A 16,315-nucleotide genomic window follows, 5' to 3' on the forward strand; every position below is an offset into this window, starting at 1 on the left:
TATATATATATATATATATATATATATTTATAGCCAAGGGTTACCATCATACAGTCATGTATGTATATATGTGTGTGTGTGTGTGTGTATCTTCCCAAGTAGGGAGGAGACTGATGAATTCTGGAGGTTTGAAAGTTGATCATCAATTCCAGGATTTTCAGCAATAGCCAATCTTTACTACATCCTTAACTCCCTTCTAAAGTGTTTGACTGCTCCTCTTTCCCCAGAGAGCTCCTGTGACAATAAGCGAGCAGACCTGGTTTTCATCATTGACAGCTCCCGCAGTGTCAACACCCATGACTATGCAAAGGTCAAGGAGTTCATCGTGGATATCTTGCAGTTCTTGGACATTGGTCCAGATGTCACCCGGGTGGGTCTGCTCCAATATGGCAGCACGGTCAAGAATGAGTTCTCCCTCAAGACCTTCAAGAGGAAATCTGAGGTGGAACGAGCGGTCAAGAGGATGAGGCATCTGTCCACAGGCACCATGACAGGGCTGGCCATCCAGTATGCCCTGAACATTGCATTCTCAGAAGCAGAGGGGGCCCGGCCCCTGAGAGAGAATGTGCCTCGAGTCATAATGATTGTGACAGATGGGAGGCCCCAGGACTCTGTGGCTGAGGTGGCTGCAAAGGCGCGGGACACAGGCATCTTGATCTTTGCCATTGGTGTGGGCCAAGTGGACTTCAACACATTGAAGGCTATTGGGAGTGAGCCCCATGAAGACCATGTCTTCCTGGTGGCCAACTTCAGCCAAATCGAGTCGCTGACCTCAGTGTTCCAGAACAAGTTGTGCGGTAAGTCCAATCTTTCTTCGACTCTTCGAGGGGAACTGTTAGGACTCATTCACTCATCTTCAAGCGTTCATCCTGTGCTACAGCAAAGATCAGGAGAGACAGTGTTCTTTTGGGGCTTACACTTTGGCTAAGGGAGACAGATGGGAAGCATATAATTAATTACACAAATAATTAAGTGCAGTTGTGACAGTGGAATGGAGGAAGAATTCAGGGGATGGTGGAGCAGGGCCTAACCTAGGCCAGGGGTTAAAACAAAGTTTTTCTCCAGCACTTGGGCTGTCCTGGTGCTCTGTAAATTAGAATCCATACATTGGAGCGGGGGTGGGAATGGAAGGCAGAAACCATAATCTGGTTCTCTTGGATGGTGTAGAGTACCAAGGTATTTTTGTCCCACAATGGAACTAGCAGTGGATGTTTTCTTAATTGACAAAAAGACTTAGTGCCTGGGAGTGTGGGCAGGATGTAGCCCTGGCACCTTCCCACCTATAAGGGTGGCAGGTGGTTCTCCTCACCCACTACTCCTTCTGCAGGAAGATACCTCCCCAGGTCCTGGATCTGCATTCTTCTATGTTAAGACATTTTTCTTCCCCCTCTTGCTTTCTAATCTTTTTTTCCACATGGCTTCTCTCCTCCTTCCCACATTCCTCCCAGTGACCTCTGACCCCAGCCCTGGCTCCACTTTTCTCAGCAGGTCAACTTGCTCTCGCCCCAGTTTCCTGCCTCTACAGCTGCCTTCTCGACTCTTCCTCCTCTGGGAGTCCCATTTTCATCCAGGCTCTACTCCTGTCCCTGACAACTGGAAATAAGTGTCTCACCTGGCAAACAGTGTTCCGTCCTGCCTTGTCTACTCCAGCTGCCCCGTCCCTTCCAGCCACCATGCTTCTTTGATGAAGAAATGACTAGCATTTCTGACATATGAGTGGAGAATGAGCTTAAGCCAGGCACCGTGGCGCATGCCTGTAATTCCAGTGGCTCCGGAGGCTAAGGCAAGAGGATCTCAAGTTCAAAGCCAGCCTCAGCAAAAGTGAGGTGTTAAGTAACTCAGTGAGACCCTGTCTGTAAATAAAATACAAAAAAATAGGGATGGGGATGGGGATCAGTAGTTGAGTGCCCCTGAGTTCAGTCCATGGTATAAAACAAAAAGTGAGAATGAGCTTAAGAAGCCGACTCCTCACTAACTCCCTCAGAGGGGGACCTGCTCCTGTAAGGGCTCTGAGGACCAGTTCTCAAAATGTGACAAACATAGCTTGGTGCGCTGGCATATGCCTGTAATCCAGTGGCTGGGGAGGCTGAGTCAGGAGGATCATTAGTTCAAAGCCAGCCTCAGCAATTTAGCAAGGCCCTAAGCAACTCAGAGAGACCCTGTCTCTAAGTAAAATATAAAAAAGGGCTGGGGATGTGGCTCAGTGGTTAATGGTCCTTGGGTTCAATCTCCGATATCAAAAAAAAAAAAAAAAAGAATGTGACAAACCCTAGACCTGCATGATATAGGCCTCAGGGAGAAAGAAAAGGATGAACATTTGATGTTTTTTTTTTAAATCCTCTTGCGAAGAATAAATCTCAAAAACCTGAGACCCCCTTTTTTCTTGACTCCAGAATCAAAAGATTTACTTAAAAAAAAAATCAATGCCATGGAGGAAAAAAATAACCTTTTTCTTTGCAATGTCACTTGGAAAATGTTCAGAAGTGCCATTTCCCTGGCGCCACAGAGAGGCCGAGTTATTGTGGTGTGTTGTGGCCTAAGTCAACTGGAAAACTTCAATCAGTAGAACACACTGCAAACATTTTTAAGGTTTATGACTTTAAATGACTTCTGCAGAATTTATGCTCCCCCTTTCCTGGAAATATTTTTAAAAGAAATTGGTTCTGTAACACTTTTGACAGTTTATCTGTATGTATTGGAAAATTTTAATGGAAGACTTCTTTCGTAAGCACTCTGGATTAATCAGCAAATGGAAAGATAATCTGATAAGGTGGAAGAGCTACAACGCAGCTGACCCCCATGAACTTGTTGAAAGTGAACTTGTCCATGGAAGATCCTTCTCTGTGTGCTGTAAGGTTCAGCAGCAAAATTACAAGGCAGTTTGGATTTTCCTCCTCTGTCATTTTTTTTGCAATCTGGAAGCTCTAAGAAAACATTGGTATTGTCCTGTTCATTTGTGTGGCTGGAGAACAATGAATCCCCCACTCCCATCCATCTTGCAGGAGATAAAGCTGTACTCTTTTTTTTCCCTTAATTATTTTAAATTTTTTTTAGTTATAGATGGACACAATACCTTTATTTTATTTGTTTATTTTTATATGGTGCCAGGGATCAAACCCAGTGCCTCACACATGCTAGGCAAGTGCTGTACCACTGAGCCACAACCCCCTCCCATAGCTGCACTCTTTAGGTCCCACCAGGCTCAGCCCAACAGCCTCAGCCACTGTTTTGAAGGTATTGAAGAGGCCCGGGCTGGGGATGTGGCTCAAGCGGTAGTGCGCTCACCTGGCCTGCGTGCGGCCTGGGTTTGATCCTCAGCACCACATACAAACAAAGATGTTGTGTCCCTCAAAAACTAAAAAATAAATATTAAAATTCTCTCTCTCTCTCTCTCTCTCAAAAAAAAAAAAATAATAGTTGAAGGTATTGAAGAGGCCCTAGAGTCTCTTTATCAAGCTTGCAGTACCTAACATGTATGAAGTACTATCCCTTAGGTTTTTGCTTTTGAGCCTCCTGGAAACTCTGGAGGCAGGTGGCCCCTTGACCCCGCTGTCTTCATACAGTTTGGTGAGCTTGTCAGACAAATCAGCCAACAGCAAACAGCCAGGAGATGGTAGTAAGGCTCTGATTGCAAATTCTTGCTCATTTCACTCTTTTACTTATTGGGACCATTTTCCAACTGCACCCCCATGCCCTACCTTGCCTGGTAAACCTGCTTTGTGATTGGCATTCACCCACAGGCAAAAGGCTGGAAGTGAGGAGACTCCAGCTCTAGAATGCTGAGAAGATTCTTCATGGTCCCCCTTTGAGCTTCCATTGCTCCATCTTTAGAATGGGGATTTTACACACACAGTAGATGTGTGAACAGATGTTTGAGCACACGTCTTGTGTATTATTATAGTCAATACATTGAGCATCCATAGGCTACACAGTTTTGATCTGCCCTCCAATTATCAGACAATATCAAAGAACATCTTTCAATTATAGATGGCATCTCTGAGGTTTTGAAAGTCTCTCTATCTATTGCTATTAACATATGTATGTGCTTTTTTGAGCTATTAGCATCTTATTAATCTTATTAATCTTTTTATTAACATGACTAGCCTGTGAAATAGGTGCTTTTAAAATTTCCATTTTATAGAAAAGGGAATTTAGACCCAGAGAGGTTAAATAACTTGCCCAGGGTCACGTAGCTCTAAGTGAAAGAGTTGAAATGGGTGCCCAGGCACTCTGGTCAGGAGCTACATCCTAACCGTTATGTGCTACACAGACTCTGGTTGGCCAGAGTTGATGGGGAGGGTGAATGAAATAATCCAGGCAAAGAATGATGATATTTTCAATTTCATTTCTATTTTATTTTATTTTAAAACCAAGGGGCACTTAACCCCTGAGCCACATCCCCACCTCTTTTTATTTTTTTTGAGAAAGGGTCTTGCCAAGTTGCTTAGGGCCTTGCTAAGTTGCAGAGGCTGGCTTTGAACCTGCACTCTTCCTGCCTCAGCCTCCTGAACCACTGGGATTACAGGCATGCACCATGTCTGGCTCAATTTTATTTTAAAAAGAAATGTAAATGCTAGTCTCGATTCTCTCAGATTTTACTACCCAATAAGGAGTCATGACCCACAGTTTGAAAAGTGTTCATAAAGTGCCAGGCAGGGGAGTAGAGGCCACTGTGCACCTAGGAAGGACAGGATTTTAGTGGGGAAAAGGCTAATGACACCTGTAATATAGGCAGAGCAGAAAGTGGTGCTGGATCTGCAGACAGAGACAGCCAGTGTCTAGGCGGGATCAGGGCAGGAGCCTTTATCCTGCAGCTAGGAATTGATTAGGCTCTACAGCCACAGTCTCTTGGGCAAGAGCCATGGTTTCAGCTCATGGTGGCTATGTGGCCATGGACCTGGGCACAGCAGCACCTTTGTACTGGTGAAGCAGTGACCTCCCACACTAGCCAAAGAAAATCCTGAGGTCCCATTCTCAGGCAATGCCCGAGACTGCCAGATAGGCTTGGAGGCCAACTGTCCTATGAACTGAGGTCCTGTTTACAGGATGCCCAAAAGCCACACATCCACCATTTTTGCCTCCAGTGAGAGAGAACATGCATTTTTCAGGGCTGAAAAAATGTGTGTCTCTCCTTTGCATATCTGTCCTTTGGCTCACTCTAACCTGGGCAGGGCTACTTGTAATTAATCTCTCAGTGCCAGCTTTATCAGTGTGGCCTGGCATTTTAGAGTTGAAGGAGGCCATTCCTACCCTAATAGCCCTGTCCCAGCCAGAGCAGGCATAATTTAAGGTCATAATAGTGTTCTGAAGACACACCCTTCACAGACTGGCCTGGGCAAAGTCTACTTATTGTACCCCCTTGAGGCCCCATTCTGAAGTGGGGAGACCAGACTGACAGATGTCTGTTTCATATACCCAGTAATTGTTCCTTTCAAGACCCCACATCAACCCCACCACAATGAACACTCTTGGTCATGGATACAGTTGTTAAAAAACACTTCTCTTCATGTTTCCTAACCAAAAGCCAATCCCTGCCAATGACTTAGATGACTGATTAGTTAGTTATTTCCCCCTCCAAACATGAAACCTTGACCAAATGTAAACCTGGAAGATCTTCTGAGAAAAGGGGCTAATGGGACCCTGTCTGGCAGGTCAGGAGCCAGGGTATCTTCTTCCCTTTAGTCATCTTGCAAAGGCCTGTCCCACAGGAGAGCAAGGCCTGAAGCCCAAATGCTCCTCAGCTCCCTCAAGCCCTCATCCATAGGATTCTAAAGATGGAAGAACCTATTCTGTCTAATAAAATTGGAATTATTTTTTGTCGTTGTTGAAAGTGTCAGAAATTTGACTTGCATCAACTTTGAAAAGGAGGGGATTGAATCGTATTATTCATGGAAATAAGGACAAGAGTAATGAGTGACCTGCTTTCATCTGCTCCCCTTCTTCTCTGGTCCATGGGGCAGGAAGCATCACCCCGTGGGCCCTCCCTTTACCTGCTGTTAGTTGAGTCCCCTTTACTAAGTTCTAGTTTCTAAACGCCAATTAAGGACTGATTGTCAAACACTGTACCAACCTGTAGCAGCCAGGAGTGGAGCCAACTCAGGCCACCATGGCAGCTCCTATGGTTACCAGGCAGGAAGGGTTGTTTCTAGAGAGGGGGCTGCTATACAGACTAAATACTAGGGGTCTGTACTGAGGTTCCCTAGAGCCCACTCATGCCTTTGTTCTACAGGTGAAGAAACAGGCTTTCTACACACCTCCTTCTCTTCCTTCACTTGTTCTACAAGGTAAAAGAGACTAGAACGAAGGTCTTCTGGCTCCTAATCCAATGCTCTCCAATTGTGCCCAGTTACAAACTCCTGGTTCCAGTTTCTTTTATGTGACATGACCAAAATAAGCCTAGTTATAAGCTGCCCCTCCTAACCCTATGCAATAGTTTTTATAATGTTCCTATTTGACAGGGGAAGAAAGTGGAGTTAAAGAAATTAAGTAATTCATACAGGTCATAATAGGTGGCAAATCTGAGCTTTTGGGTGGTCTATTTCCAAAAGCCACCCTCTTCCCCACAGGGCTGCTGGCTGCCCACCTGGGATTTTCCCTGCCTCACACCTCCTCTTAATTTGTCTGTCAAGGTCCCAGTAAGGAGGCAGGCACCAGGCCCATTGCTGGGGCCTCCCCAGAGGGGACTGCCTGGAATCAGTTGCCTAACTCTAGACTTCCTTCATTATGAAGGAATGGTGGTGACATGCTATGTGATCCTCAGGAGTGTCCTTATGCCCACAAGTGACTTGATGGCAGCAGTCCAGGGAGAGAGGAGAGCCTTGCAGGATGCAAAACATCCCAGGTACATATGTGGGTCCTGTGACCCTTGGTCAGTTGACAAAAACGTCAAATGATATATAAATTAATTAATATAAATATTAATTAATATAAATGATAAATAAAATAAATTACCTCATTCTGTGTTTCTGTTTAAACACAACTTATTTACCATATGAATACTGATTCATTAACATTTATACCTTTATGAACAAAGGTATAACTTGTTCCAGAATGAAGCTTATTTTAACATGCATATCTTCCCCAAAAGGTACATCGCAACCTTTTTTGCACTTGGGAACACTAGACAGCTCTTCACCCTTTCAAACAGCAAAATCACCTATGAAAAGCTCAACAATGACAAAAACATGGCACTAAATAGACTGTGAAAATGACTTGTTTGCAGTATGAAATATGACAGCTTCAACGAGAAAACAGAGCGTTGCCTTGTTCGACCTCCGCTGGGAACATCTGCGTCGGATGACAAATTTTTCACCTCTCTGAGCGTGTCCACAAATGACTGTGCAAGTGCTGTGAATTTTGATTTGGGGTTACAAATAAATTTTAGCAAGTAGGCAAATTTTCAAATATGGAATCCACAAATAATGAGGATTGATTCTATGTGTCCTCACATTTGAACATCTCTGAAATTGGGGTACATTTTAGATTCCAAGATATACAATACATGTATCAGTATAGATAAAACCTTGACTCATGTGGAGTGAAAATCCAAAGTCAAAGTCAAAGATCAGTACTTATAGGATGAAACGAAACATGTCAATTAAAAATCATTATATTTTCTTTGGCATTTATAAATTGGTACAGAGTACACACCCCCCACCACCCATATTGGACACTCTTCTAACCACTTTACCATCTTGGGTAACATAACCTTCACAAAGTCCATATGAGCCATTGCTATTTGTGTCCCACTTTATATAAAAAAGTTAAGAAATTGCTCAGCATCACAAAAAAGATGGTTATTTCACCCTGTAGTAAAAATGACAGATGAGATTTAATCTATGAACTTTCCTAATGTTTTTTGTACCTAACAGGAGCTAAAACACAAGCATAAACTCAGAACAATACATTCTATATTGTACTGTCATGAAATAAAACAGTTTTTTACTCCCCTATTCCATTTATTGCCTACCATATTTCTTACTTAGATATAAAGAGCCATGGTTTTAGGATGGATTTCATCAATAGCTGAGTTTTTCTAAGTGCTAGATGAATGGAATTGTTCTTAGCTTTTGAGTGCCCCTTTTATTTTAACTTCATAGAATTATTTTCTACATATAAACATCTTTTGTGTCTGTAAGAACACTTACATAACTTGCACACTGATAGTTGTTAATTTTAAATATGCTTGAGTTGCATTATGTTGAGTATAGTCATAAATTAAGATGTAAAAAAAATGAGAATTTTATGAGCTCCATGTAGACTTATGCAAGAATCTATGCATCTAAGAGCTGAGGTACTTCAGAAAATAAATGCAGAAATATTTTAAATTGAGATATAAAAATCACGCTAACATGAAACCTATGAATTCATTCTTACTCCAAAATTTTGTATACTTTTGCATATTTAAAAACATGCATTATTTAGGGGACTGGGGTGTGGCTCAGCGATAGAGTGCTCACCTAGCATGTGCAAGGCCCTGGGTTCCATCCTCAGAACCACATAAAAATTAATAAATAAAATAAAGGTATTGTGTCCAAATACAACTAAGAAATAAATATTAAAACAACAACAACTTGTGATCCTGGGAAACTTTGGGCTCTTTAACACATCCTCATTTAACTAATAGCTTTTTCTCCAACTCCAATTCTACCTATGGAAATCCACATAAGCTAAGGCATCTTCTGGTAGTCAGTAAACTTTCTGATCATCCTGCCTGCTGAATGGTATTATTAAGTTAAACTGGAAATCTCTGGTTTTGTAGGTCAAAAACAATTGGATGTCAGCAATTTCATATGGTTCATCCTAACACTATTTTCCAACAATCCTACATGGTCCTTTATAAGTTGCTGATGCCACCTATCTGTACCTGTATTGTGTACCATAGATCGTAAAGCCCCTTGAGAGTAGGGCCTGCAGCTCACTTCTATTTGGTCCTGCTCTCTCTTCACAGAGTAGGCTCAGAATAAATGTTGGGTGGGATGACGTTAGGGAAAGCGTCACTGTTCACTTAATGGCCTGTGTCTTCCCTTTCAGTGGTCCACATGTGCAGCATCCTGGAACACAACTGTGCCCACTTCTGCATCAACACTCCTGGCTCATATGTCTGCAGGTGCAAACAAGGGTACATTCTCAACTCGAATCAGAAGACTTGCAGAAGTAAGATTGCTTTGTGGATGTATCTGTATTGTTCTCTCTTCTTTCATGTGGGCTTTATTTATTTATTTATTTATTTTATTCATCTGTAGTCCCTTTCCCAACCCACTTACCTTGAGGACAGACAAGGTTCCATATTTTGTGCTGACTCTGCCCCCACTCTGCCCATCATGATGCTTCTGCCAGACCCTGGCACATAGTAGGCCACCAGGCAGAATGTGAAAGATTAGTGGAGACACTGTCTCAGAAAAGTTACTTGGTATGTGTGAGCTTCACCTCTCAACTTCTTCTTTAGGGACAGCTACTGAAGAACCTTTTTATCTGCTGTCTTTATTAAGTGTACCCTGAGGAATTGTTTCCATATTTTACTCTCCTCTCTAAAGCATGGACTTAAGATGAGTTATTTACCTCAACTGGGAATGATTACTTAAGTTCTATTTTAGAGGTATGCAGGGATCTGATTGCTTTGGTGAGGGATGCTTTATTGGTCTCCTAAATTTAAAAAAGGGCATATTCTGAGCCAGCACCAGGTAACCATCCCTTACAGGACAGAATTACGCATACATCTGTGCTGATCTTTCTCCACGCTTGAGCGTAGCTGCTGTCCTAACCCACAGACAAGCAGGCTATGAAAGCAAAGCCTGAGGAAGACCAGCACGCAGGAGGGAAGCAGAACTCAGCCAAGCGGACATGTACTTCTTGCGATGCATAATTGTTCCTATACCACATGGTTAGCAATTAAGCATTAATGGAAAGCAGTTTGCACAAATGGCTGTAATTAGTATCACTTTTATAGAGCCAAACCACATTTTCCATTTTTCTTCTCACTTTTCAGTTAAAGAGTTGAGTGCATGGCTGGAGGCTTCCCAAGATTAGGGAACATCTGCTTGACTCCCTCCAGTTCTGTGGCTCTGGAGCCCTCTGAACTATGAGGGCCAGGGAGCTCTGTGCTCTTAGGCTCCTCTCAGACCCCAGGCCCCCAGATGTTAAGTAGCTGGAATCATCCTCATCTTCTGCTCCAAGATCTGATGCTTCATCAGGATCCACAGCACAAATCACTCACAGAAAATACTCACAGGGTTTAAGGGAGTTTACAGAAGAACTGGGAGAGCCTGGGAAAGGTCAGCTCACATCCTCTCACACCTCACTTAGCAACCATCCTAAGCATCTCCTAGTCTCCCCCTGTCCTCTTCAGGTGTGCTGAGCCTCCCTCCATCTTGCCCACTCCCTTTCTGCCCTGCCCTTCTGAGGGTCACAAGGATTCTTCTCCTTGTCGGATGTCCCAGTGTTCAGTGGGGATCTGGGAAGCTGCCAATGTCCATTTCCCATGGGCTGGCTTAGCCAAGCCAGAGGATTTCTGACACCAACTAATAAAAAACCAAAAGGTCTTCCCTCTGATTTCGTGAGCAGGGTTGCCAGCCCTGCCTGGGCCCTCCATGGCCCCTGATGTCCCTGGACTACTCCCTGCCTGGGGCTGCACTGGGGCTTCCAACAGATACCAAGGTGGATAGCAGGGAGGAGATGTGATAGGGGCCCAGAGCAGTGGCTCTCATACTTCCACAGCTAAGAACGAGTCAGGAAGTGACTCCTGGGTTCACAGTCAGAGATTGAGTTAACTGGTATGGATTTGCCAAGATCTTCTGACCCATTGCTGCCATACTCTGAGGTTCATTAGCCTTGGGCAGTGAGTGGACTTTTAGAAGGGCCTCACCTCCGGAGAAGAGAAGGAGCTGGAACAGGGCTCAGCTGCCCATCTGACTAGCCTGCCAATGACCCTGAAGGAGTTAAGCTATCACTACCTTCAGCACCAGACTTAGCTTAACATATGTATGATTCCCTCTCTGTCAGAAAAAGATCATACTCATGAGTGGTTTTTTTTTGGTTTTTTTTTTTTTTTTTTTTTTTTGCATTTCTGAGATTGGAATACCAAAGGCCTTGTAGGAAGAACAAGGCCTTTATGGTCTACAGGTCTCGTTTCAATCCTGAAATTTTTTTACCCCTTGTGGCTGTCTTACCCTGAGCTGGTTATTTAAATCCCTTTACTTTGAATTTTCTTATTCATAAAATGGGAATGACGGCAACAAATTAATACTGACTTTATTGATCAGTCTTTGTTAACCCCTGAATTTGGTCTCATGAATAGTTAAAGCTATGGCAAGGGGCAGCTATGCCATCCACCGTCCTCTCTTTGCCAACTGCTCTCAGGAACGTGTCCCTGCAAAACTCTCATGGGCCTGAAGAGGAACAAGACACTGCTATTTCCATTTTTCTCTTTTGTCCTGTATGTAGCAGGGCAATCTCCTACATGGAAAGAAATGTGGGTTACACCCCCTTGTCCAAAAACCTCTTATTCCCTAAGAAGTTCTTGTCATTCATTCTTTCAAATCCTCATTGATTGGTTCATTTATTTATTTATGTTCCTCAATATAACATGCATTGAGAATAGAAGGCATACCAGGCAGCCTGTAAAAAGGTGGAAATAAAACAGTGAATAAAACAGCAATGCTGCTTTGATTTTGGAGCTCCCATTCTTGCATGGGTGAATCCAATAAAGAGCTGAGGTATCTGTGATCAACAGGGACTGTAGCCCATATAGAGCTCAGTGTGTAGGATGCAAAGTCAGGCCTAACCATGTGCCAGGCTCTCCTGAATGCTTTCTCTCTGTCTTCTCATTTAATTCTCACAATGAGCTCTTTTTTATTTTTAAATGCTAACCTTTTCTGTTGTTGTTGTTGTCAATGGAACTTTATTTATTTTTATGCAGTGCTGAGAATTGAACCCAGTGCCTCACACATGGTAGGCAAGTGCTCTACCACTGAACCGCAACCCCAGCTCTCACAATGAGCTCTTAAAGTTAATTTTATCATTCTCATTTTACAGGTAAGGAAAATAAGGAACGAACATGTTAGACAGTTTACTCAAGGTCACATGGCTACCAATGTGACCAAACCAGAATCCAAATCGTGCTATGTCCTAGCTCTGAGCCACCGTTTGATACTCTCCCATGATACTTGAGGGCCCCCAGATGGCAACAGGGCAACCCTGCAACCCAGAGAAGCCTCTCCAAGCCCAGGACAGATAGATTCCATGGCCCACTGATCCTGAAGAGACTCAGAACTCATTCACCAGGACTAACATTCAACTGATAGTTCCCCAAGTTCATTGCCAAATGCTGTGCTACTGTCATTGCACAAAATGATGGTGGGAGGGCCACTTAGGCAACTGTCTTCAAAAGCACAGTGACCCTGGATGTGGTTTCAGGACTGGCTATTGGGCCATCCAGGCTGTTGATGTTGTGGTTGGTGAGGAGTCTGCTCTGCTGAGATACCCCAGAGGGCTGCCCCACTTTGGGACCCTGCTGGATGGAGCTCCAGGCAGGGCCACGGACAGTTACTTGTCTCTTTAGGTAGCTGTGGCACAGGGTCACTGTCTCTCTGCACGGCTGCCCTCTGGGCTCCCCAGGACTGCTGTGGATGCAGCCTGAGTGCTGTGAGGTTTGGGACTGTTTGATGAGCTTTCTCCTTGGCTATATCTCTAATAAAATATTTCATAAGGAAGAGGGAGGACAAAGCATATTTATTTGCATGTACACACACACACACATTTATTTATTTATTCTTTGCCTGGTGGAGAAAGGAGACAGACACAGCTGATTCATAGATTCTTCGAGTGGTAACAAGTGATGGATGCTGATTCTCAGAGTTCTGGCTCCCTCCCTCTTCCATATAACCCCAGAATTCTATCTCCTCCCAGGATCCCAGATGGGTGATGGCTCTTAAGAACTGGGTCATTGCAAAGCTACATCCAAACAGCTTGGATTAGTGGCTGAACTGAAATCCTACTCTCCACCTTTGATCCTATTTCTGCCATCTGAAGCCATCTGCCAGAAAGCTATTTCCTTACCCAAATAAAGAAAGTCCTTCAATTATTGAAGTGTTATTAGCACTCATTCTACCCACTCTCACTAACTTTCTCTTTTTCAGGGGTAGCATAAATCCATCATTAGGTGACTTTGCAATTCAGGTAGCCCATTCTGAATGAAAAATTAGCTGTCCGCAAAGTGTCTTTCCATTCAAAGACTAGATAAAGTGCATTTAAGAATCTAACCTTCTGGGATCTGCTCTTAGGGTGATTTAGAACATTTTGAAGTTCAATGTTATAGATCCTTTTTGCCTTTCAGATACCATTATATGAGATCATGTTTTGCATATCAAAAGCATTAGCATAGTGCTAGAACAATAAAGGTTCACGTCCTTCCTTTTCCCCATTTAAAAAAAATATGGGAGAAGGAACCTCACAGAGTGGGCCCTCTCCATGTGAATATTTCCCTTATCTTTTCCCTCCCCTGGAATTCCTTTTTCACTAACAAGAAAGAACCTTATCTTGTTTCTTTTATATATTTATATATATGGAATTTCCCCTCCCTTCTGGAACATTTAATTTGTCTAATGAAAATGCAACATTTAGCAAAAGGTACAATTTTTCTTGTACAGATTTCTGTCTCTCTGCTTCTGTCTCAAGAACCATACCAAATACATTGTACTCTTATTCTGTGGAAATGTTTCTCACATTATTTTCCCAAGCTATATAAGTGATTTGATAGCTTTTATATTAAAGTTTAAACAAGGAGCATGAGCCAGACAGATAATCACGATTAGAGAGAGAAATGAAAACTGTAACCCACATCCTTAATGAATTTGGATGCAATGATTTAACAAAATTGTAGCAACTAAAATCCAACAATACTGTATCTAAAAAGAATAATATATCAAGACCACATTCAGTCTATCCCATCAATGCAAATTTGGCTTAGCATTCAGAAGTCAATGTAATTCACCATATTAACAGATTTTAAAAAAGGAAAAATAATCTCGGTAGATATAGGAAAGGTAATGGATAACATTTAACATTCATTCATAATAAAAACTCTCAATAAAGTAGAAATGAAAGGGAAGTACCTCAACTTGATAAACAGCCTCTAAAAGAAAAATCTGCAGTTAATATTGTATTGAAATGTAAAAGACTAAATGCTCTCCTTCTAAAATAAGAAACAAAACAGTATAACGAACAAGACTCATTGCTTCTATCAACATTGTATGAAGGGTCTAATTGGAGTAATAATGAAAGAAAAGAAATTAGAAGTCATACAGATTAGAAAGGAAATAGTAAAGCTGTCTATTAAATTACATGATTGCCTCTGTGGAAAAACTAATGAACTCTTTAAAAAAAAAACTAGTAAACTAATGAGTTTATTAAGGTGGCAAGATAAAAAGTCAATATACAAAAATTATTTTATTGTATTTCTGCATCCTGGCAACAAAATAAGAAATTTATATTTTAAAATACATTTATAATGGCATTAAATATCTAAATTAAGTATGAGTTTTAAAGATATGCATGATCTGTATACACTGAAAAAGTTCAAAAGATTTCTGAGATAAATAAAAGATCTAAAGGAATAGAGGCTTATCCTGTATCATAGATTGAAAGTCTATATGGCTAAAATCTCAGTTCTTTTCAAATTATCTGTAGATTCAAAGCAATCCCCACCAAAATCCTAGCAGATTTTTTTTTTTAGAAATTTACAACTTGATTCTAAAGTATATATGAAAATACAAAAAAAACAACAACAAACAAACAAACCTGGAATAGCCGAATATAATCAATTCTCATTAATTTTCATCCTAATTCACAAATATTGAATTAGCAGATACTGAATCATTACTTCTAGGGGAAGGCCGGGTTAGGTTCCTATGAGCTTCTAATCACAACACTCATAAATCAGTAAACAACCTTGTTTCATGTGTTTCCATTTTTTTTCCTTTTTATTAGAACATTGCAATTATACACAACAGTGGGATTTGTTGTTAAATATTTGCACATGCACACAATTTAACAGTATAATTTGATCCATTTAATTCCTCAACACCCCCTCCTCCTCCCACTTTCCCCTCCCCCCACTCCATTGGCTGCCTTCTATTTTCATGAGATCCTTCCCATTCCCTGTCCCCCTTTTTCTTCTCTAAATATGAGAGAAAACATTCTACCCTTGACTTTCTGAGTTTGGCTTATTTTACCTAGCATGGTGTACTCTAGTTCCAGCCACTTACCAGCAAGTGACATAATTCACTCTTCTCTATGGCTGAATAAAACTCCATTGTGTACATATACCACATTTTCTTTACCCACTCATCCATTGATGGACGTTAAAACTGGCTCTATAGTTTGACTATTGTGAATTGTGCTGCTGTAAACATGGGTATGTATGTATGTATCACTACAGTATGATGACTTTAATTCTTTAGGATAAATATCAAGCAGTGGTATAGCTGGGTCACATTGTGGTTCCATTCCCAGTGTTTTGAGGAAATGCCATACTGATTTCCATGGTGGTTATGCAAATTTACATTCCTATCAACCGTATAAAAGTGTTCCTCTTTCTCCATTATCATCTTCAGCATTTATTATTTTTTATATACTTGGTGGCTGCTATTCTGACTGGTGTGAGATGGTGTTGATCATTTTTTCAGGTTTTTGTTGACCATTTGTATTTCTTCTTTTGGGAAGTGTCCATTTAGTTCATTTGCCCATTTATTGATTTTGTTGGTGGTTTTATTTTTGGTGTGGTAATTTTTTTTTAGTTTTTTATATGTTCTGATATTAATTTCCTGTCAGAAGAGTAGCTTGTGTTTCCATATATGCCAACTTTATTGAATCTATATTGTTGACTCATTAACATTGAACTTGCAGCCAACAGCACCACTATTCATGCCTGAATGAAGTTTATCTAACACATGTTGCTTTCTCCATAATGTATGTCACCACCTTCTTGCACTTGGCAACGCCAGACAGCACTGCAGCACTACTCTCTGGTGCCATCAAAATACCATGAAAAAGTACAAAAGCACAACAACAAAAAAACTTTTTTTGCAGTATAGCTAGTGGCCCTAACTATAGCACAAAAAAAGTTGCTCCTTTATAAGACAAGAGCTGAAACAAGAAGTCTGAGCATTGCCTTATTTAACCTCTGTTGGGAACAGATGTGTTGGGAGACCCAAACTTTTTTTCTGCCCTTCACTTATCTACAGTTGACTTAAAAAATGATCCAAGTACTGATTGGGGGTTATAAGCAAATTTTTAATGAGTAGCAAATTCACAATTA

The 16,315-nt window shown here is 41.6% G+C and overlaps 1 protein-coding gene across 4 annotated transcripts in view; it reads left to right on the top strand.

The window, feature by feature from the left end:
* Matn2 (matrilin 2) overlaps window positions 1-16,315 on the top strand; it is a 137,787-nt gene that overhangs the window by 47,466 nt on the left and 74,006 nt on the right. For all 4 annotated transcript variants that reach the window (XM_015486324.2, XM_015486325.2, XM_048801894.1 and 1 more), the window contains exons 3-4: window positions 228-797; window positions 9,034-9,156. In XM_015486324.2, coding sequence (XP_015341810.1) covers window positions 228-797; window positions 9,034-9,156 — 693 coding nt within the window. The remainder of the gene's footprint in view (window positions 1-227; window positions 798-9,033; window positions 9,157-16,315) is intronic.

The sequence above is a fragment of the Marmota marmota genome, unplaced genomic scaffold (assembly GCF_001458135.2).
Source record: "Marmota marmota marmota unplaced genomic scaffold, marMar, whole genome shotgun sequence".
NCBI lineage: Eukaryota > Metazoa > Chordata > Mammalia > Rodentia > Sciuridae > Marmota > Marmota marmota.